Here is a 20,559-nt window from a genome sequence, read left to right on the forward strand (position 1 = left end):
GTTTTATAGTTTTATATGTATGAATTTTTATATCAAGATAAAAGGCAAACATTTTTTATTTAACTCTCAGACGTCTGTTCCATATTTAAATTAGGCCAAAATTGTTTTCTAATTGATTGTATTTTTTTTTTTGATGATGAAGATAAAGAGACAAAGGTACACCGCAGACAGCGACGATGACAGATGACGGTTGAACTCCAGAGTGCCGTTGAGTAATGAACTCTTAAAAAATCGTACGCCAGCAGCTTGAGAAAATTTTCTTGTATTTTTATTAAGACTATGAAGATTATTACTAAATATGTAATCGAAATATACATATATATATAATAAATAAACTTTAATGATACTTCTTTGTTGTACACTTAGCGAGACATTCTTTTCGCGGCGTGCATTAAATAAATAAATATTAGTGTCCAGTTTTCAAATACCGCATTAGAAATTGTTACAAATATCATGAGGAAGATGTGATTGTAAGCTAGTTAACGGTCCGCCCTCAAAACATCTGTACAAAATACTTATAAAGAAATCTAAAAATATAATACATCTCGTATTACTCAAAGTGAGAGAATCAGGGAACCGATAAACGATACGTTAATAACAGAAGCCGATCCGATCTATTGTGCCCTATTGTTGAAAATAAAACACAATGCAGTTGTAAATTTTTGGGTTCTTAACTTCACAATGTTCCCGTCATTAATCTATGAATCCGTTGTAACTCGACGCGGGGTCGGGATTCCTCGTACCTGCTCGTATGCGTATGTTCCTTAGCCTTTTGTGTTACCCCTGACATGTGCGGGGCTACGACAAAAACCGTCTTGTGCAATATCTGCCCCAAGACAGCGATGATGTGAAAATAATACGAAAGAATACGACGCAATATCCCATCTCAGGCATCCAATATTCGTATGAAGAGATTTTAATCTTGGCTAAAACCTTTTTTTTGTTTCTAATATTGCCACACTTAACCAATCGATCTATATTGTTAGTTCATCTTCAACTTAATTTAAGCTATTTTTAAACATGTCATCCGCAACCTTCGCTTTACTTTTTCTAACACATCGTTTCCACTAAGCCCTTGACATGCATTAACACTTAGGGCTGACGTGCACTTTTTCTGTCGAATATCCAGATGTGAGTGTGTCATTAAAAATCTTCGGTACCAAAAAGATCAAAAGTTATCTCCTCGAGTTTTAAGTCTCCCTTTTCCCGCGTCCCTACCCCCACCGTTCCGAATTCCCCTCTGTTTGGAGCAGTTAAGTCAGTCGAAACGCGACATCGGCGAGGGTCGGACGTGCGACTTGCCGATCTGTTACGTTCTCGTAAGCGCGAATTTGTGGAAACTGTTTTCATTTGTGTGATTTGCATAGGTGAAGTGAAACTTGATTTGTTACCGGTGTGATGTGTATAGAACTGTTTACCATAACTTACTGAATACGTAGGATTCTGTGGATTATTAATTCGAAGTGCTCGCACGATTCGGATTTTTTATTTATGTTGTGAGTTATTATTTTGTTTTATTTCTATAGAAATCGATGTTGGTATTATGACTGACGTTTACTATAAAAAAACGACGACTGGCTTTTTAATTCGTCAAAGCTCGAACACGAATACATAATCTAAAATATACAGATCGTATACCAACTTAGATAAGTTTGTTCAAACAAAAAATAAAGTTGACTTACAAAGATTCATAGTCAAAACAAAAAAGCTTAATTACAAAGTAAAACTAAGTTTGTCTTTCAAAAAATGTTTTAATTAATATTAATGAGACGTCGTTTATTCAGATTCATAACAATCATATTTTTTGCTTGTACTTATTGTTTGTACGTACACCTGTTTCATTAATTACACTTTATAATTCAGTGAGCGGCTTTTGTAACAAATAACTATGTCAATTTACATTTTTAAGATTTATAGAATAGATAATATTCAAAACTTAACAATATAAAGTACAATATCACATATCGTTTTTAGATCAGGTAGGCACAGCAGGTAATATCCTGCTCAAAAACCAGAGCAGCCCGAATGAGAATGTACCTCGATTCTTCTGATCACAGCTAAATAATACAGCTTTCAACTATGGTTATCTCCCTGTGGTGAGTAAGGTGACCAGAGCTGGGGGATTGGGGGTACGGTCGGCAACGCGCTTGCAAAGCTTCTAGTGTTGCAGGCATCTATAAGCCACGGTAAGCGCTTAACATCAGGTGAACCGTACGCTTGTTTGCCGACCTAGTTGTATAATAAAAAGCTTAAAAGTTCTGGTTTCAGGGTTATAAAAATGAATATGTATCTACCTAGTTTCCAATGAAAAAAATCTACGTGAAAAATAATTTGTTTCCATGTTACGTTCTTTTGATATATGAGGCAGTTATTCGCTTTATCGACGTTTTATAGGGATAAAAATGTAGTAATAATAGTTATCTGTTAATACAAAGTAAAATTTAAGAAAGGACTAGGATTTTTTTACGGGGAACATGATCTATTACATCCCATTTGATGGAACGCACTTAGGAGTCGAACACCTTTATACGTTTGAATTCCATCTTTATGTGACATGTAAAGTAAAAATAAATAATATAAAATTCTTAAAATTCTTATATATATAAGTTTGATATGGGCTATTTGGTCATTATATAAAGCAAAAGTAATAAGTTTTACTAAATATATATGAATTTGTTAAGTATACGTAACTCAGTTCAGCATTATCACGTAACTGTGGAGTTTCTTGCCGATTCTTCTCTCACAGTAGAACCTGTACTCCGAATCGGTGATAGATTCACTTTTACTAAAATTAATGAATTTTGTACTAACACATACTTGTTGGAACGAAGTTCCTTACGGCAGGCTTGACATTTGGCTGGGCGATCGAACTGAAAAAAATGTGATACTAAAGCCGTAAGAAAAATATATAACGGAAGTGACGTAATATCAGTCACAGGACTGTATAATATGACGTTTGTAAAACTAAAATATTACTAGTAAACTTTTTTTAAATTATTTATGTAAATTTATGTAATTTTATACTGTCGACAAAAATAAATAAAGACATGTTTTATTATTTCACTTAATAGTTTGAATTATTATTATTATTATTTTGTTTGATTTATTTTATTTTAAGGTATTTGTTATTTTCTAAAATACTAAATTTCCTAAATACTTTTATGTACTTAATTAAAAACCAATCAACAAAATTAAAAAAAAAAAATCGAGAATTAGAAAATATATATAAAATTCAACATTTTTTGTTTCAAATTGTGTTGCTTCTATACTATCCAAAGTAACTTCGTTCCTACCTGGTGTCCCATAACACCACATAATTTTCAGTTTTAAGTGAAAAGGGCTTTATTGATAGATTTGGTGATTGAATTTTTTATATTTTATTATAGTAATTATACGTTTCTGACTTATCAATAGTGTTCCTCGCTTCTACATAATATACATGACGGTTTTTCTCTTATTATTAAAAGAAATTAAAATAGAAACTGTTGGAAATAAAAGAGATATATTTTAAATAAATTCGATCGAATATTTATGAAGATTTTTTATTCTAGTAAGGCGAAGCTCTGAAAGAATTTGCATTCGGAATTTTCTGTTTACTTGTCTTTTTTTTTTAAATTTCTCCCTAGCAGTCATTCTTTAGTCGTTTATTAACAAGGAATCTTCGTTACTCTTACTTTTTTTTTCGTCTGATTAAGTCCGCTTAGAGACAAATTAACATCTAAGAAGCTTATGTCTAGCGATTCGACGTTGTTAATCTGTGGTTTGATGAAATTTTAAAATTGCCATTACTGGTTGAATCTTCGTTACTAAGTTTTTTTTTTTTTTAATTTTCTATTGTTTTTTTTTTTATTATGATAAAAGTGTCCTGACAATAACAAAAAAATGTCCAATTTGGTTTTGAAGTTTTGCGAAGTAGGTATTATGACTAGTATTTATTTTTATATAAGAAGACCAGTCTACAACTATGTATATAGGTAGATATTATTTATATGTATATTAGGTGTTATTTATTTGAGATAAGACTTATAAATGTACTAACACTAAGTTTATTTTACGACTTTATTACTTGTCTACTACTATCCTACTGTAAATTTTATTAAAATTGCTTTTAGTAATGAAGCACGTCAAAGTCGACTTGAAAGATATTTGTGGATGATCTTCTATATATATATCTCAATATCGTATTCTTAGTAAGTGTTGATATATTATGAGATTTTTAGACAGTAGAATCTACAAATCCGTGTTAGCAACCCTGTCTTGTAAAGTACCTACTTTATGTTTAATATTTGTCTTGCAAGCGCAAGAAATCGTTGTAAGAAACCCGCATATTTAAAGTAACTCTGAGAAATGTATCATATCCGCCATCGCATAGTGGTGCGTCGCGACAAATAAAATTATTATTATTTTTTATTATTTTTTTTTTAGAGAAGATATATTACTCTATAGCATAGCTTTAAGGCGGATTTTATCACAAGCTCGTAGTAGGGAAACTATATAGGGATACTGATAGTAGGGGAACCTGCAGTTGGACAGCCTCATAGACCAACCTTAGATAATATTTATCTTAGAGAATGAAGATATAGATAGATAGAGAAAAGGCCTATTCCCAGCTGAGGGATGGTTAGAGATGCCTCTGTTTGGCTTTTATTGATTACATAAACTTATAAAATACTAATTACTGTTTTGAGCCTACGATTGTTAACCTGCCTGGCTTTGCGCGATTAAAAATTGTATTACAGAGATTTTTTTTTGGATATTAACCTAATGTTGAATTTATGATATAATCTAAATGGTTAATTTATCAAGTGAAACAAAAAAATAACTGGCCATGTGCGAGTCGGACTCACGTACCGAGGGTTCCGTACAAATAAAAATATTAATAATATTTTTACTACATGATGTAACTAACGATTTGTGCTTTTCGAAATTTTTCCTTTATCTGTGCTATAAATCGTTGCTTCGTACCAAATTTCAAGATGCCGTGTTTACGGGAAGTACCCTGTAGGTTTTGATTCCCTTGTAAGTGTCAAAAATTTGCAGCATAAATGGCTGTATTTTTGGATTGGATTAGTTTATAAGTTTGATTTTTTCACGGCTCCAATGGAAAGTAGAGCTGAGTATTTGATATGAATTTCAGCTTGATACCTCCTCCACGCGTTCTTGAGAAAAAGAGTCTTGACAGACAGACGGACAACAAAGTGATCATATAAGAGTTCAGTTTTACCTTGTGACGTAAGGAACCCTAAAAAAGAATTTGAGATGTTTACAGATTGATTTAGTTCAGTTTGGATTAATCATTCAAGACCACAGGACTGAAGTAAAACTTACGAAACGCAACTCTCTCTCTCTTTCTATATTCACTAACTTATATATCTGTCTCAACTTCCGTTCGCCTCGCCCGATCACACTTTTCATAACGCTCTCGTCACGCATTCACCAACTTACTCCCCAAGTCAAGTGCTACACACGCAAGCTTTTGTTAGAAGTTTTAGTTCGATAATTGTTTGCTTTTAGTGGGTAGTTGTTTTGTATTTGTTTTATATTAATTATAAAATGAATCACAAGTTATTACTCTCAATAACTCGATAACAATAAGATTTATGAACTGTCCGTGATAAGGAATTCGGTCAGAAAGTTATCACCGAGTTTGAGTACATTTTTGTGTCGGCCGTTTAGCGATAAGCCTTTCCTTACGTAATGTTTATGTTGACGTTAAAAACTGTTTGGAAGATGTTTTAAAATTAGACAACTATCTCGTATAGCGGATCTCATCTGTGTATATTTTTGTTATTTATTTTGTTGTTTTAAGTTTTGCGAAATTGCCACTCATTGAATGGTACTGGTATATTGCTTCGCTATCTCTAATATTCATATTTAGAATATGGATTATAGCAAAATGCGTCAAATGCTCCATTGTAGTAACTATGTCTCTCTCAATATATCCAATGCTCCTAGATAATTTTACTATCAGGAGAAACTATCCATGTTTGAGGTACTATCGGGATACCCAGAAGACTAGGTCTACTACAAATTTGTGCTGAAATAGCTTGTTTTAAGACTTGATGCCGCGTTGGCGCAACGGTTACAGCGCTGGTTTGTGGCTGTTGCGCTGGCGGTTGCGGGTTCGATCCCCGAACATGACAAACATTATTTGTATAGGACATATCAATTTTTGCCGTCGTCATCACTTCTACTACTGTGATTATCTAGGTTTAAAATAAAGAGCAGTTATTTGTAACTCAGTCTTGTCTAAACTATGAAAAATGATTCCAAGTCTTAGCCAGTCAGTACATAAGATTTAAAAGTATTTTTATAAATCTAAGCTAAACTAGTAGGTTGGTTTGTTGCCTTAGTCTGTCAGTCACAGCATGTTACCAAACCCTTATAATATAGATATAAATATTCATATCTTTACAACGACTTCTAGAAAACCTTTAAAATTCTTGTATAATTTCAAGAAAGCATTCATTCGGTCATTATAAATTTAACTTCGAGTCGGTTTTGTGAAGACGTAACCTCATAACGGGTTATGACGAAAGTTTCTCGAATCTGATAAAAGACATCATTACGCTTTTCGTGAAATAGGTTACGCGCCTATTATCATGCCTAGTCACGTGGTGATGGGTGCAGATAAAAAAAAACTAATAAGGTGCCTGAGATGTGTAGCGTCTACTGAGAGCGATGTAGTATTACCGTTACGTCGAAAGCTTGTTAGTCTTGTCGTTTTCGAGGGCTATCTCTTTAACGTTATCTTACACTAGCGATTACCCGTGACTTCATTCGCATTAAATAAATAAAAATATACATCTTGTGGCCATAATATGCATCATCTTCAGTAAATTAAAAGCATGTGTAGAATTCGAATACACATAACTCGAACACAACGCAACACACTTTTATAGTATATATTTATTTATATATGTATTATTTGTATGTATGTTTATAAAAAAGCAGTTATATCAGTCTGCTGTTACGTAACAAAAACAGTAAGTTGCTTACCTTAGGAACAGACGACCGTGTGTGTGTGTGTGTGTATGTTATATGATTAGATATTTATTTTATTTATTAATATCCCAGACGATTTACATGGCTGTGTAACTTATACTTGTCATGAACACATAATTATGTAACACATTCGGCAAAAATTGAACTTCTGAAAAGTAGCTTTTTTTTCACTGAGAATATAAAATACAAACTAATGTATTCGTACGGAACTGTTTGTACACGTACGATATTATAAGAGGAGTTAAGGTGCGAAATGACTTTACTTCACGAGTGCTGTTTTTAACCGACTTCCAAAAAAGGAGGAGGTTCTCAATTCGACTGTATTTTTTTTTTTTATGTATGTTACATCAGAACTTTTGACCGGGTAGACCGATTTCGACGAATTTTGTTTTAATCGAAAGGTGGTGTGTGCCAATTGGTCCCATTTAAATTTATTTGCGATCTAACAACTACTTTTCGAGTTATATCTAATAATGCGTTTTTACTTGACGCTTTTTTCGTCGACCTACGTTGTATTATACCGCATAACTTTCTACTCGATGTACCGATTTTGATAATTCTTTTTTTGTTAGAAAGGGGATATCCCTAGTTTGGTACCGTGATAAGGAAACCAGGATCTGATGATGGGATCCCAGAGAAATCGAGGGAAAATCTCGAAAATCCGTAATAACTTTTTACTGGGTGTACTTATTTTGACAATTTTTAATTAAATCGAAAGCTGATGTTTATCATGTGGTCACATATAAATTTTATCGAGATCTGATAACTACTTTTTGAGTAATCTTTGATAACGCGTAGTTGCTTGACTATTTTTTCGTCGATCTACGTTGTATTACTTGTCGATGTAATTGAAGTCGGTTTTTTTTTCGTTTGCGAGCAGACACAATTATTAACCTTCAAAAAAAGGATGAGGTTACTTAATTCGACCGTATACTTATATTTTTTTTATGTATGTTCGGGGACAACTCCGTCGTTTATGAACCGTTTTGATAATTCTTTTTTTGTTGGAAAGGAGATATCCCTAGTTTGGTACCATTATAAGGAACACAGGATCTGATGATGGGATCCTAGAGAAATCGAGGGAAACTCCCGAAAATCCGCATAACTTTTTACTGGGTGTACCGATTTTGATGATTTTTAATTTAATCGAAATCCGATGTTAATCATGTGGTCACATTTAAATTTTATCGAGATCTGATTACAACTTTTGGGTTAATCTTTGATAATGCTTATTTACTTGACTGTTTTTTTGTCTACCTACGTTGTATTACTTGTCGATGTAATTGAAGTCGGTTTTTCTTCGTTTGCCTGCAAACACAATTATTACACTGATTTATTTATGTTAATACACGTTAAATACACGCTTCAGCCCGTAATATCCCACTTCTGGGCATAGGCCTCTTTCCCCGTGTAGGGGAAGGATCAGAGCTTAATCCACCACGCTGCTCCAATGCGGGTTGGCGGATATATTCCCTACTATGAGTAACGATCGCTATCAGATGTACATGATAACGATCGGGACCGACGGCTTAATGTGCTCTCCGAGGCACGGTGGCGACCCACAAGGACTGCACAAACACCCAGACCACGGCAAATGCCTGTATGGCCACTACAAATGTTTGTCATGTGCGGGGATCGAACCCGCAACCGCCAGCGCAACAGGTACAATCCATGGCTGTAACCGTTGCGCTAATGCGGCGTCAAATACACGATGTATATGAAACGCTTAGTAGACTAAATAACATAAAAATATGTATTGAAACAAATTGAATGTACAGAGTATGTATGTATATACTCTGTACTCGTTCTCTCGTCTAAATCAACACATGTGTTTGTTTTCAGTAACGCATTTTCAAATTAATAAAATAAAATAAATAATTAAAATAAATTTATCTATCTATGTATATATTACGCGTCACGTTGTTTGTCCCCAATAGACTCTTAAACTACTTACCCGTTTTTATCAAATTTGCACACCGTTTTCGTTCACGTTCACGTCCGTATTTTTTTTTTTTTTTGTTATCGCAGGGGAACCCATTTACGGGTGATATCCAGGATGCCCGGGTAGGCAGTCCTAGACCGTATGTCGGCTTCAGCACTTGGGGGTGCAATACCGGCCAAACCCCTGCGGGAGCCTTTAGCCGCTTTATTTAGAGGGTGCCGGATCTGTAGGCAACAGGATCCCTCGAGCGACAGGCTGGCCTCGGCGAAAAGACCAGATTTCTCCTCCATGGGGACTGTCCGGCTCAACTCTGAACAATCCCGACGACGTCGTGTCTAGCAGGACCGGGTTCCCATCCCGGCCTGAGACGGGCACAGGGGTGTTACTGAAAGCGCATTAAGTAGCGCCTCCTACACACCCCCGTTCGTCGCCTGCAGACGGAGGCCTCGTCGGCAGCCCTCTCTCTCATCCGCTCGTCGTTCTCCTTCTGGGACATTACTGTCTCGCAAAAGGAGACCATCGCCTTCCAGGACTCGTCATCGCCGAGAATCGCGATGATAACGCTTGGCAGTGACAAATCCCCAAATTTGCACACCGTGTGCAGTTTGATCCAACTTGAAAGATATGCTACGAGTATATTTTATTTTGATATATGTAATTATTATTTTTAAGAAAAAATAAATAAGGCGGTAAGAAATTCACCAGGTTAGGTAGTATCTTATAAAATTTTATAATCGGAGGAAGGTAAGTCAAAAGTAAAAAGAACGTAAGTGCCTTACAAAACGCGCTTTTTTTAAGTGATCACGCAGTTTCTTAAAATTGTTTAAAAATATCGTTGTCCAAGTAAATATATAATTACTGTGACCGTTTAAGTTTAATGATGACTCAAATTTATCTCAAGTTAAATTTTAGTCATCATCAAATGGTCACAATATATATAATTTTTACTATTTCGTACTAACGAAAAGATAATTCACACGATGCTGTAATCTGCTTGTAATCGAATAAAAAAAATTGCAAAGATAGCTGGATGAGTCATTAAAAATTAAATTTAATAAAAATATTTTAACACATTGTAACTTCATATATTCATAAATTTTTTTTCCCAAACCGTTTCTTTTGAATTTTTTTATTAAAGTAAAGATGAATCTTTGAGATTACAAATGCCTATTAGTTACAGACGCTGTACCATTGTTCCAAGTCTTGTTAATAGTTGCCGAAGACTTTTGGAGCTTATGTAAGTTCTTATTTGTCATGAGCAGAGATTAATATCTCGTTATATTATTTTTATACGTTACGATTACGACACGACTGCGATACGACTTTTAATAACATCATCTTAAAGTTTTGTTACGAAAAGTTACTGTTATTAGATTTTTCAACTAATTGTACGATGCTTTAGCATAGTGGTCACTTAAGAAGCTTTTGCGCTGGGCACAGGTTCAATTACTAAGTATTTTTGCCAAACGCTATAAAGATAAAGGTCCTGACCAATGATCCAGATTATTCTGGACGACTGCTTGTGTTTCTTGACGCATGAGTAATTCATTTTCTCCGTTAAATGAATTTATCTATTCATTTGTTTCAACTATCACTTAATTTTTTATTATTCAATGAGAAATGCCTATAAACTTTAAATAAGATAAAAAAATGATTTTTAATTTATTAACTGCGGTACAAAATGATTTAAGAATGACAAAAACTCTTCATTAAATAATCTTTTACACGTATCATATAACATACCAACTAACATGAGACTATCCGCGAGAGAACGAAAGTAACTGACATAGCCCACAGAATTAGCAAGTAGAAGTGGCAGTGGGCTGGTCATCTGTGTCGCAGGACCGATGGCCGTTAGAGTAGACGGGTCCTAGAGTGGAGACCGCATCTTGGCAAACGCAGTGTGGGACGTCCTCCGGCCCGTTGGACCGACGATCTACGTAAGATTGCCGGTGTAGGCTGGATGAGGATTGCGGAAGACCGGGATGTGTGGCGCGAACTTGGGGAGGCCTATGTCCAGCAGTGGACTGCGATAGGCTAAGTGTATAACATACCAACTAGAAAAACGTCACAAAAGTCATATAAAAAAAAAACAGTTTTTATTACTCAATTAAAATGCATTGAAGGTACCTTATGAATTCTTTATAGATGACAAGCCAAAGACATTAATCCGACTTCATACTATTCATCGAAGAAATATTACTTATTAAAAATCGCATCGTATAAAACTCCTCACGCGCCAATCGTAAAACTTTTTGTTCGTATCAAATCAAACGCTTATAATAAACTACTAATTACGATTTTATGCTCAATACGAGGTTTTGCGCCGTCACGCAACTATTTCTTAACAAGCTGGATTTAAAACGGATTTCTATTGGTAATTAGTCACGGGTATAATAAGTTTATATTGTAATTTTATTAAAAGCTATCGCTATGATGGAACGCTTATTACCATTTAATGTTATTGAGAATAAAATAGGTTTTTTAAGTAAAACTTCTTCACCTACGCTTGACTTGGAGAGTAAGCTTGTGAATGCGTACTACGTAATACGAAAGTGTGATCGTACGATGCGAACGGAAGTTGAGAGGGAAATATAAGCTAGTGAAGATAGAAAGAGAGAGAATTGCGTTTTGAGATGTGATTCAAAATGAAATACTGTCGTTATTCTTGCGATAATTCCACAAGGAGATGATATACGTATATCAAAATTAACTTCAACTAATTTTATTTCATATGTTATTATAGAACATATAATGACTTTTATTTACACCGATAAGTAATAATTAGAGAAGTAATATAATTAATTGTCTAAGTATATAAGTGTTAATAAAAATTATCAACAAATCAGTACACCTAGTAAAAAATTACACAAACATTAAAAATCGGTACATCCAGTAGAAAGTTATGCGGTATAATACAACGTAGGTCGACGAAAAAAGCGTCAAGTAAAAACACATTATTAGATATAACTCGAAAAGTAGTTGTTAGATCTCAAATAAATTTAAATGGGACCAATTGGCACACACCACCTTTCGAATTAAACAAAATTTGTCGAAATCGGTCCACACGGGCAAAAGTTCTGATGTAACATACATAAAAAAAAAAAAAAAATATACAGTCGAATTGAGAACCTCCTCCTTTTTTGGAAGTCGGTTAAAAAAATGTAATCATATCGAGAACCTTCTTCTTTTTTTTTTGAATACGTTCAAAACAATTTTATTTAAAGTTTCAAATATGAAATTCTCGCCCCATCTGTTGTGTAGTAGTTATATAATGTTACAAGCAGTTTGAAGTTTTGCAGTTACAAGGTTATTATTTTACTTGTACGTCCCAGCGGCATCGAGGCATCATTAATGTCTTTTACAAACTTCACACTAATGAAGGTTCTCTTACATTGACAAAGTGTTATAATAACGCATTCTCTTAGATTGTTAGCGGATGTATTTTGAGAATAGACTGGAGTTATTTATTTTATTTATTTATTAAAGGATAACGAACAAAAAATGCATTAATGATAGTGATCACACACACACATGATCTTACAATATAATGTCAGTGTTCTTTTAATTACAAGTTATCACAACATACATTATCACCTCAAGTAATACAAAGAATTAATGAGTAAATTTATCAATAAGCAATCACTCATAAATATTTAAATTGACAATATTGTTAATGTGTATCAAGTTCGATGTGCTAATAACAATTCAGAAATACCTTATAAAATACAATGTCAAAAGCATACAAATTTAGGATGATGAAATTAAAAAAAAAATTGAAAATGAAAAACAACACGATGGAGTCAAATACAATTAACAAATTACCACGTCAGGCCAAAGCACAATGTCAAAATTATAATCGCTCGCAGTTCGCCCGCGCTGCTTACACGATTTTCGCTGTTACGTTTTCTTTTCTTAAACTATAGCTTATGCGCTCAGTGATAACTATTATGTTATAATACCTAATATTATTTTTCTATTTTGAAAACACTTCTTTATATGATCTTATAATTAGCTCAACATCTCAAAGGGACTACTAATTGACAGCCGCACTCCACATTCGATTTGTCACAGCTGTTGAGTTTTTCCATTATAATAAAATGTATCAAATACTAAAACATTCCTCTCAATAAAGATAGAAATATTGTAATCAATATTAAATCTGTATTTACATCAGTAACGACTAGAAAAATAATATATAATGTTATTGGACGTTTTTTTTTTTGTGTGTTTACAAAATAAATTGTAATTGAATACTAAAAATGTTTACAAGGGAAACATTTTGAATACGTACAAATTTACCACAGATATAGAATTTCCTAGGGGATAAACATTCGTCGTGAATTGTAAACTCAGCCTACAAAACCCCATGTAATATATTCCAAACCCATCATTTCAGAAACATAAAAACTGCATATTTAAAATTATTTTGTTGAACTTTAAATGTAATTTAGATTTTTTTTAATAACTACAATGGATTTCTAAACTAAACAGGAATCTGAATGGATTATATTGCATGATATAGCTGTAAATATTGTGGGTACGTTTGAACTAAATTAAACAAGACACTAAAATGTCATGTTTTGCACAGGGAATAGTTTCGTATATTAGAAGAATTAGAATGTAATTAATGACTCTGCTACACTCATATATCAGTGAATAATTGCATCTTCAATTATCACTATCAGATAAATATGATAATAACCGATAGTTACCCTGCTTATATCTAAGGCACAAAGGGAAGATTCATATTTAAATCTCACTTCAGCCTATCGTAGTCCACTGCTGAACATAGGTCTCCCCAAGTTCACGCCAAAAACGACGTGAACTCATGTGTTTTGCCCATAATCGCCACGCTGGGTAGGCGGGTTAGTGACCTCAGGGCTGGCTTTGTCGCACCGAAGACGCTGCTGCCCGTCTTCGGCCTGTGTATTCCAAAGCCAGCAGTTGGATGGTTATCCTGCCATCGGTCGGCTTTTTAAGTTCCAAGGTGGTAGTGGAACTGTGTTATCCCTCAGTCACCTCTTACGACACCCACCTTATTTAAACACCAGGAAAAGATAACCTATATAATATAAATAAATTAAGAGTTGAACCCGTAACTATTGGCGTTAATCGATACATCCTCCACAGCGGAAAGTTAGTGTATGTACATTTGCCGTACCATTATATCAGGCAGAGGATTCCCAAGAGACGTCTCATGTTAACACAAACAAAATTGATTCCGTCGTTTGTCGAATAACATGAAACATTAATGATGCAAAAGTAAGTAGGTTAGTTAAGAGGCTGATAAGAAGACGGAAGTGCGTTATCTTAAATAAAACAACGTTCCTCCGGGAGATGCTGATCTAATATTGAAGAATAGGCGCTAATGTACCACTTTTTAACCGTCTTCCAAAAGGAGGATGTTTCTCAATTCGACCGTATATATTTTTTTTCTAAGTGCCTTCGCGGATAACTTCGTTGCTTATGAAGCAATTTTGATTTTTTTTTTTGTTGGAAAGGAGATATCCCCAGGGTGGGACCATGATAAAGAGATCAGGATCTGATGATGGCATCCCAGAGAAATCGAAGTTAACCTTCGAAAATCGTAGTGGCAACTAGTGCGTTTCTTAATTTTGTTCGTCAACTTACGTTGTATTACTTGTCAATATAATTGAGGTCGATTTTTTTCGTTTGCTTGTAAACACAATTATTAAGATTACTGGTAATTTTACGATATAAATATGAGTTTTTTTTAATTGACAATATATTTTTTGTGTTTTGAAACACAATATAAAGCTCTTAATATATAATGAGTACAATCAAAATCTTGTTTATTATGTAGGTCTTATTTGAACTGAGCTAGATCAATAATGTGTCTCAATATCTCACGGCCGTATATAATATTTAGATTTGAATACCGAGTCCAGAAGCAAATATTCATGTCAATATCAATATCAAAAAGGAATCGAACCTCCGATTTTCATCACTACGAACTACGAATGGCCTAAGACTTAGTTATGTTGCCGTTTAGAGTAGTTCGTCGAAGTTTTTTTTTTCTTTTTTACATCTCACACGCAACGGCTTCCGCTAGGATGTGAGGCCTATATCGAGTATAACCCATGACAAATAAATGTGTAGCCTGTACAAATATTTGTCGTTAAATCGAACGCGTAAAAGCTAACGCAGCCCATTGCTCAACTGCACAAAAGCGTCGTCAAATTTATATAATTATGTTTGCAGGCAAACGAAAAAAAACTGACTTAAATATATCAACAAGTAATACAACGTAGGTAGACGAAAAATTAATCAAGTAAATACGCATTATCAAAGATTACTGCAAAAGTTGTAATCAGATCTCGATGAAATTTAAATGTGACCACATGATAAACATCGGCTTTCGATTAAATTAAAAATCATCAAAATCGGTATATCCAGTAAAAAGTTATGCGGATTTTTGAGTTTCCCTCGATTTCTCTAGGATCTAATCATCAGATCTTGGTTTCCTTATTATGGTACCACACCAGAGATATCTCCTTTCGAACAAAAAAAGAATTATCAAAATCGGTTCATAAAAGACGAAGTTATCCCCGAACATACATATAAAAAAATATATACGGTCGAATTGAGTAACCTCCTCCTTTTTTGAAGTTTATTAAAAAATTAAATTTTAGTAAAATAACGAAACAGCCCAATTAAAATTTAAATAATCCAATGACTCTCATATGATATATTAATGATGTTTACACCAGCATTAATCAGTTTAATCTCCCCCGACAGTGTTATCAAAGTCGTTATCAGCGCAGTAATTATGAAAGCCTTAACTAGGTGCTACCGTTTTATCCGATTTATCTGATGCCAGCGACACGACCGCCCACGTTTATATGCGTCACTATTTGTATAGAGATTATTTTTTAAAGGATATTGCGAAAGGATTCGTTGTAACTATATTTTATGTAATAAGTCCTCTCTTGCTAAAACAATTTTAAAATATTTACATCATATATTCTTTTACTCATAAAATAAACTAACAGTCCATTCTTACAATAATAATTGTTTAATATAAATAATAGTTGTTTCGTAATTTATCGCGTTTAATGACACATTACGAAATATTCAGTATGAATATTTCTTTGTTCAATAAGTTGTTGTTATCTTCGAATATCTTGCTCAATTTCCTCACAACATTGTCTTTAATGGCGCGAGATTAATTTTAAATCAAAAGATCACATAAACTTTCGAAAATCCATATAAAACACACTACACTTACATACATTTCAGTCTATCGCAGTCCACTTACTTAAAATTAAAGCTAAAACGTTAAAATTATAATCGCAATCATCATGTAACAATATCAAAAATCATCCACCGGCAAACAACTCAAAATGACACGCTATCTGATCAACGCCCAGACCATTCCCGTGCATTAGTTCCCGACTATATTATTTCACAATTGGGCCGATTCAAAAGCGGTTTTACCACATTTCGTGTACGAACCCACACAGTCGTTTATTTTTTACCCCAAAAGCCCCTACAGGGACCAATTAGTTACGCTTCGGTTTAGAAAAAATCTCTGTGATATTCTACTGCATTATAATAAGTACATAATCTTAACATGGAGTATATGAAGTTATTATCTAAAATTGTTTTCAAGAGGGTAAAATATTCTTGTAATCAAAATCTTTGAATCGTGTAACTTTTATCAAAAAATCTTTTTTTAAAATAAATGTAGGCTGATTTAAAATAATTCTCTTAATATGCTATTACTATCGGAATTAAGATGACGTAAAAATAATACTTTTAAACTTTTTATAGGTAATTGTTAAATTCCATTTTTCTTTTTCTGTAATATTTAGATATAACAAAGGAAAATATATATCTATATGTTTGTAAATATGTAGACTGTTCAAAATAAAATCTTAAACTGCGAAATTACACTGCTTTTATGTAGAAATAAATTTAATGATTCAATATCCGTATGCATGTATTGATTGAACACTATTTAAAAATACAAAAAAAAAAAACATATTAATATATATTATTTAAGCACTTCAAAGAATCATGTTCAAAAAATACAATGCTCCCAATATTTTACATGACATTGTAAATTCTTTATTCCAACGCTGGGTCAAAAGTAAATATATTTGATCAAATATTGGTCAGCTTTCACGTACTCAAACAAAGGTTATTGTTTTAGGTGATGAGCGCCCGTTTGTAAGTGATGGCGCGCAGGAGCGTGCTCCTCGTGCTATGTGTGGTCGCCGTCGCCGCGGATAAACATGGTGAGATTTTTACTTTTTTCTCTATTATTCAAAATCATTCGAACAACATGACATAAGATTGCTACGAGTGATTCTTACTTATAACTTTTGTATTTATTTTCATTTACTTGTTTGGCTTGACACTTACGCAATATTATCAATGTTTTAGCAAGCTTAACTTACAGAAACACTTACATGTACAAAACAGAAGAATTTGTTTGTTTAAGCTAATCTCATATCTGCTTGTCCAGTTGGATCTTTATAAGTGGGTGTTATTATGTCAGTGACCTCATTAGAGAGTCATAATTATCGTAAGAGTTGATCCGTGTGGTTTTAATTTGCTGAGTTTTAGTAATGTTTTATAAGTTATAGCATTATTTACTAACGAAGCTCTCTAATGAAATATCTTATTTAATCAAGCCAACCTCTGCATACTGTGGCCAACACATTCAAACCGATAAACATACTTTTCATACTTTTATTATGTTTCTTTTTTCACTTTGTGTATTAAAATTAATAAACATAATGAAGAAAAATCCTCTTTTTTATATTAACAATGTACCTACATTTAGTTTTAGTCGGTCAAGTAAATAAGAGGCAGGCAATTTTGTATCAGATTTTGTTAAATAATAATTCTTACATAGCGTTAAAAGGTTTTATCTTAAATGTGAAAGCGATTTTAACCAAGCGAAGACTGCTAAAATATCGACGTCTTACCCTAATTTATTAGATTACTTTTCAACGTTTAAAACGCGTAGTCTGGAGAAAAAAAATTAAATATGCCGAAATTTCACTTAAGGACTTAACACCTTATCTTAGGGAAGATAAGAGGTAGCCGGCAAAAAGTACCCACGACTTAGACGCGAGAACTTTAAAACTGAACTTTGGAGGGTTCTTTAGACTACGTAAACTTAGATTTGTATCATCATTCTTAGCAGTCGTCGTGTGAAAAAAAGTTGAATTGTCTGCCTTTGTAATATTTTACAGCGATAAAAGTGAAGTATACGCAAGGATATATAATTATCTTATATAGAAATTATAAATATTTCTAGATTTATCCAGTATAAACTAGTTTCAACTCAATTTAGTCTTTCAAAATTAATTTAAACAGACGGACATTTGAAACGCATTGTTTATGGCAATTGTTTATAACAGAAGACAGTTACTTGAAATAGCCTTATACGAAATTACAATGAAAATTCTTTGACCTTTCATTACGTTCACGGAACCGTTACCAAAAGGCAGTTCTTAGAAAGTCAAGGAAGAAGCTCTCGCAAAAAAGTCACTTAATCGTGACGACCTGCGGGCGACTTCCGAACACGACTATCGCATTAGTACCGTCTATAGAAACAAAATCTAAGAAATTCATTTTATCAAGAATAAATGGGTAATGTATGAAAATTTGAAATTTACAATTCATCACGACTTCGTTTTATACGGAGTACAATCTTACAATAAAGATAGTCGTACTATTCATAATGATAATTGTGTGAATTAAAATACAAATATTATTATAACAAAAAAAGAGCTATAGATGTATTCCCATTATTTAGATCAAAATATACAGCAAAGCATATAAATAACAGAGTAAGCTAAATTAAACACATTGCAGAATTAGAAAGAACAACGACCTTATTAAAAGACAAAAAACTCGCTAGCGACAAATATACAACAGCAACGTGTTTAGACAAAGTATACCATAAAGAACGTGCAACTAACAAAACATACCTCATTTGCACATACATTCGTTTCAACTCGTAGCCTTTTAACCTGTAACACTACATCTAGGGACAGAAACTTCAACAGCGCTTACGTTGAAATATGAAACCTTAATACATATCACAGCTGCTGTGAGTGAGACAGAAAATAATAAAAGACTCTCAGGAGACACTATTATAACTCGACTAACAAAGGGATTATCTTGTTTGGGAACCTCTTGACTGGCACTCGACTAGTCTTTGTATATATCGTGTTACATTTCCAACGTAAAAGGTGGCTATTCAAAGTTTTTGTAGGTGTGGTCGGCTTTTGTATTTTTTCTGCAATGGGGTGAGAATTTGTCGGTTCCGATGTTGAAAAGATTTTCGAAGGTAATTTCGAGATTTGGGACTACACCTTGTTGGTGCATTATGTTAATGGATACCACGGTTCCGGATTAAATAATCCCAATTTTTTTCATGAGAAAGCTTAAAAAATGTGTATAAGTGTTTCCAAATAATTCTATACAGTTTCAAACATAACTTAAATTTTGTACAAACATCAGCTTTAAAATATTTTTTTATATACATATATCCAACTTCATTTATAACCGAGTTAAACTGAAATATCGTGCACACATCCCATTGCTAGGCAAATACCTCTTCTGTATAAAAGAGCCACGCTGCTCTGATGAAGTTTAGTGGATACTTTCCCCACCAAAGAGAAGATCGTTAACAGGTGTTTATAATACGACTGTATTTTAAGACAGTAATAAACAGAACATTAAAAATAAACAGAATTTAAGCGCATCTGACATCAACCGTAATATTGAAGAAACAAATGACAAACATAAAGAGAACAAAAATTTGAATTCATTAAGTCAAACACGTCGTAATAACGCAGTCAAGTCATATCCCCTAACATTTCGTTTACTAAAATTTTATGAGCGAATCACCACCCACGGTTCCATTAAGTAGCGCATCTTTTTACGTCTGAGAGTTAAGTGCATTTACGAGTAACTGCATCAAGCAAGCGTCTTCAGGAACGGATGCGAATGTACTATCCTTGAATGTTTTATGACGTGCTCCGAGCATATATCAAATGTTGTCTTTTGATTCTTTTTGACAGTACTAATGGCTGTACTAGCACGTGTTTCATCTCAAATGCCATATAATTGAATTTATATGCTTCTTTAGAAATATTTGCACGTTAATGATTTATGATAAAGTACTGAATAACCAATGAGTAAGTAACAAAACAAAATTAACCAAATGAATACCGTATGAGTAAATATGGTAACGTGATAAAGTAGTAACGTTTTGGTGGCTTGTTATTTTGAAGCTTGAATCACACAAAAAAATACTCCAAATCCCTAAAAGGGCGTGAATCCTGCGTCGAGAATCTAGAAGCTCAATACACACAAACGTGCAGACAAGACAGACATCTGTATAGTGTATACAGACTTATCATGAGCAAGATCAATGCCCTGTCCCTAGAACAACTGTGATTTTCTGTTACCACTACAACCACCCGTAGTTAACAACGCATTCTAATGTCAAAATCTACCACTTTTATCCAAACGTCTGCTTAACTTTATAATGTTATTATAGTTTGAACTCGTCGGAAAACTATTATAAGATAAAGTTATCGGTGCACTCAAAAAACAGACGT

The 20,559-nt window shown here is 33.5% G+C and overlaps 1 protein-coding gene across 1 annotated transcript in view; it reads left to right on the plus strand.

Moving 5' to 3' along the window:
- The first annotated feature begins 1,364 nt into the window (after positions 1 to 1,364).
- LOC123654167 (netrin receptor UNC5C-like) overlaps positions 1,365 to 20,559 on the plus strand; it is an 80,229-nt gene continuing 61,034 nt past the window's right edge. Inside the window, exons 1-2 of the mRNA XM_045590089.1 lie at positions 1,365 to 1,496; positions 17,127 to 17,211. Of these exons, the coding sequence (XP_045446045.1) occupies positions 17,151 to 17,211 (61 nt within the window). The 5' untranslated portion in view covers positions 1,365 to 1,496; positions 17,127 to 17,150. The remainder of the gene's footprint in view (positions 1,497 to 17,126; positions 17,212 to 20,559) is intronic.

Source organism: Melitaea cinxia, chromosome 6 (assembly GCF_905220565.1).
Source record: "Melitaea cinxia chromosome 6, ilMelCinx1.1, whole genome shotgun sequence".
Lineage (NCBI taxonomy): Eukaryota > Metazoa > Arthropoda > Insecta > Lepidoptera > Nymphalidae > Melitaea > Melitaea cinxia.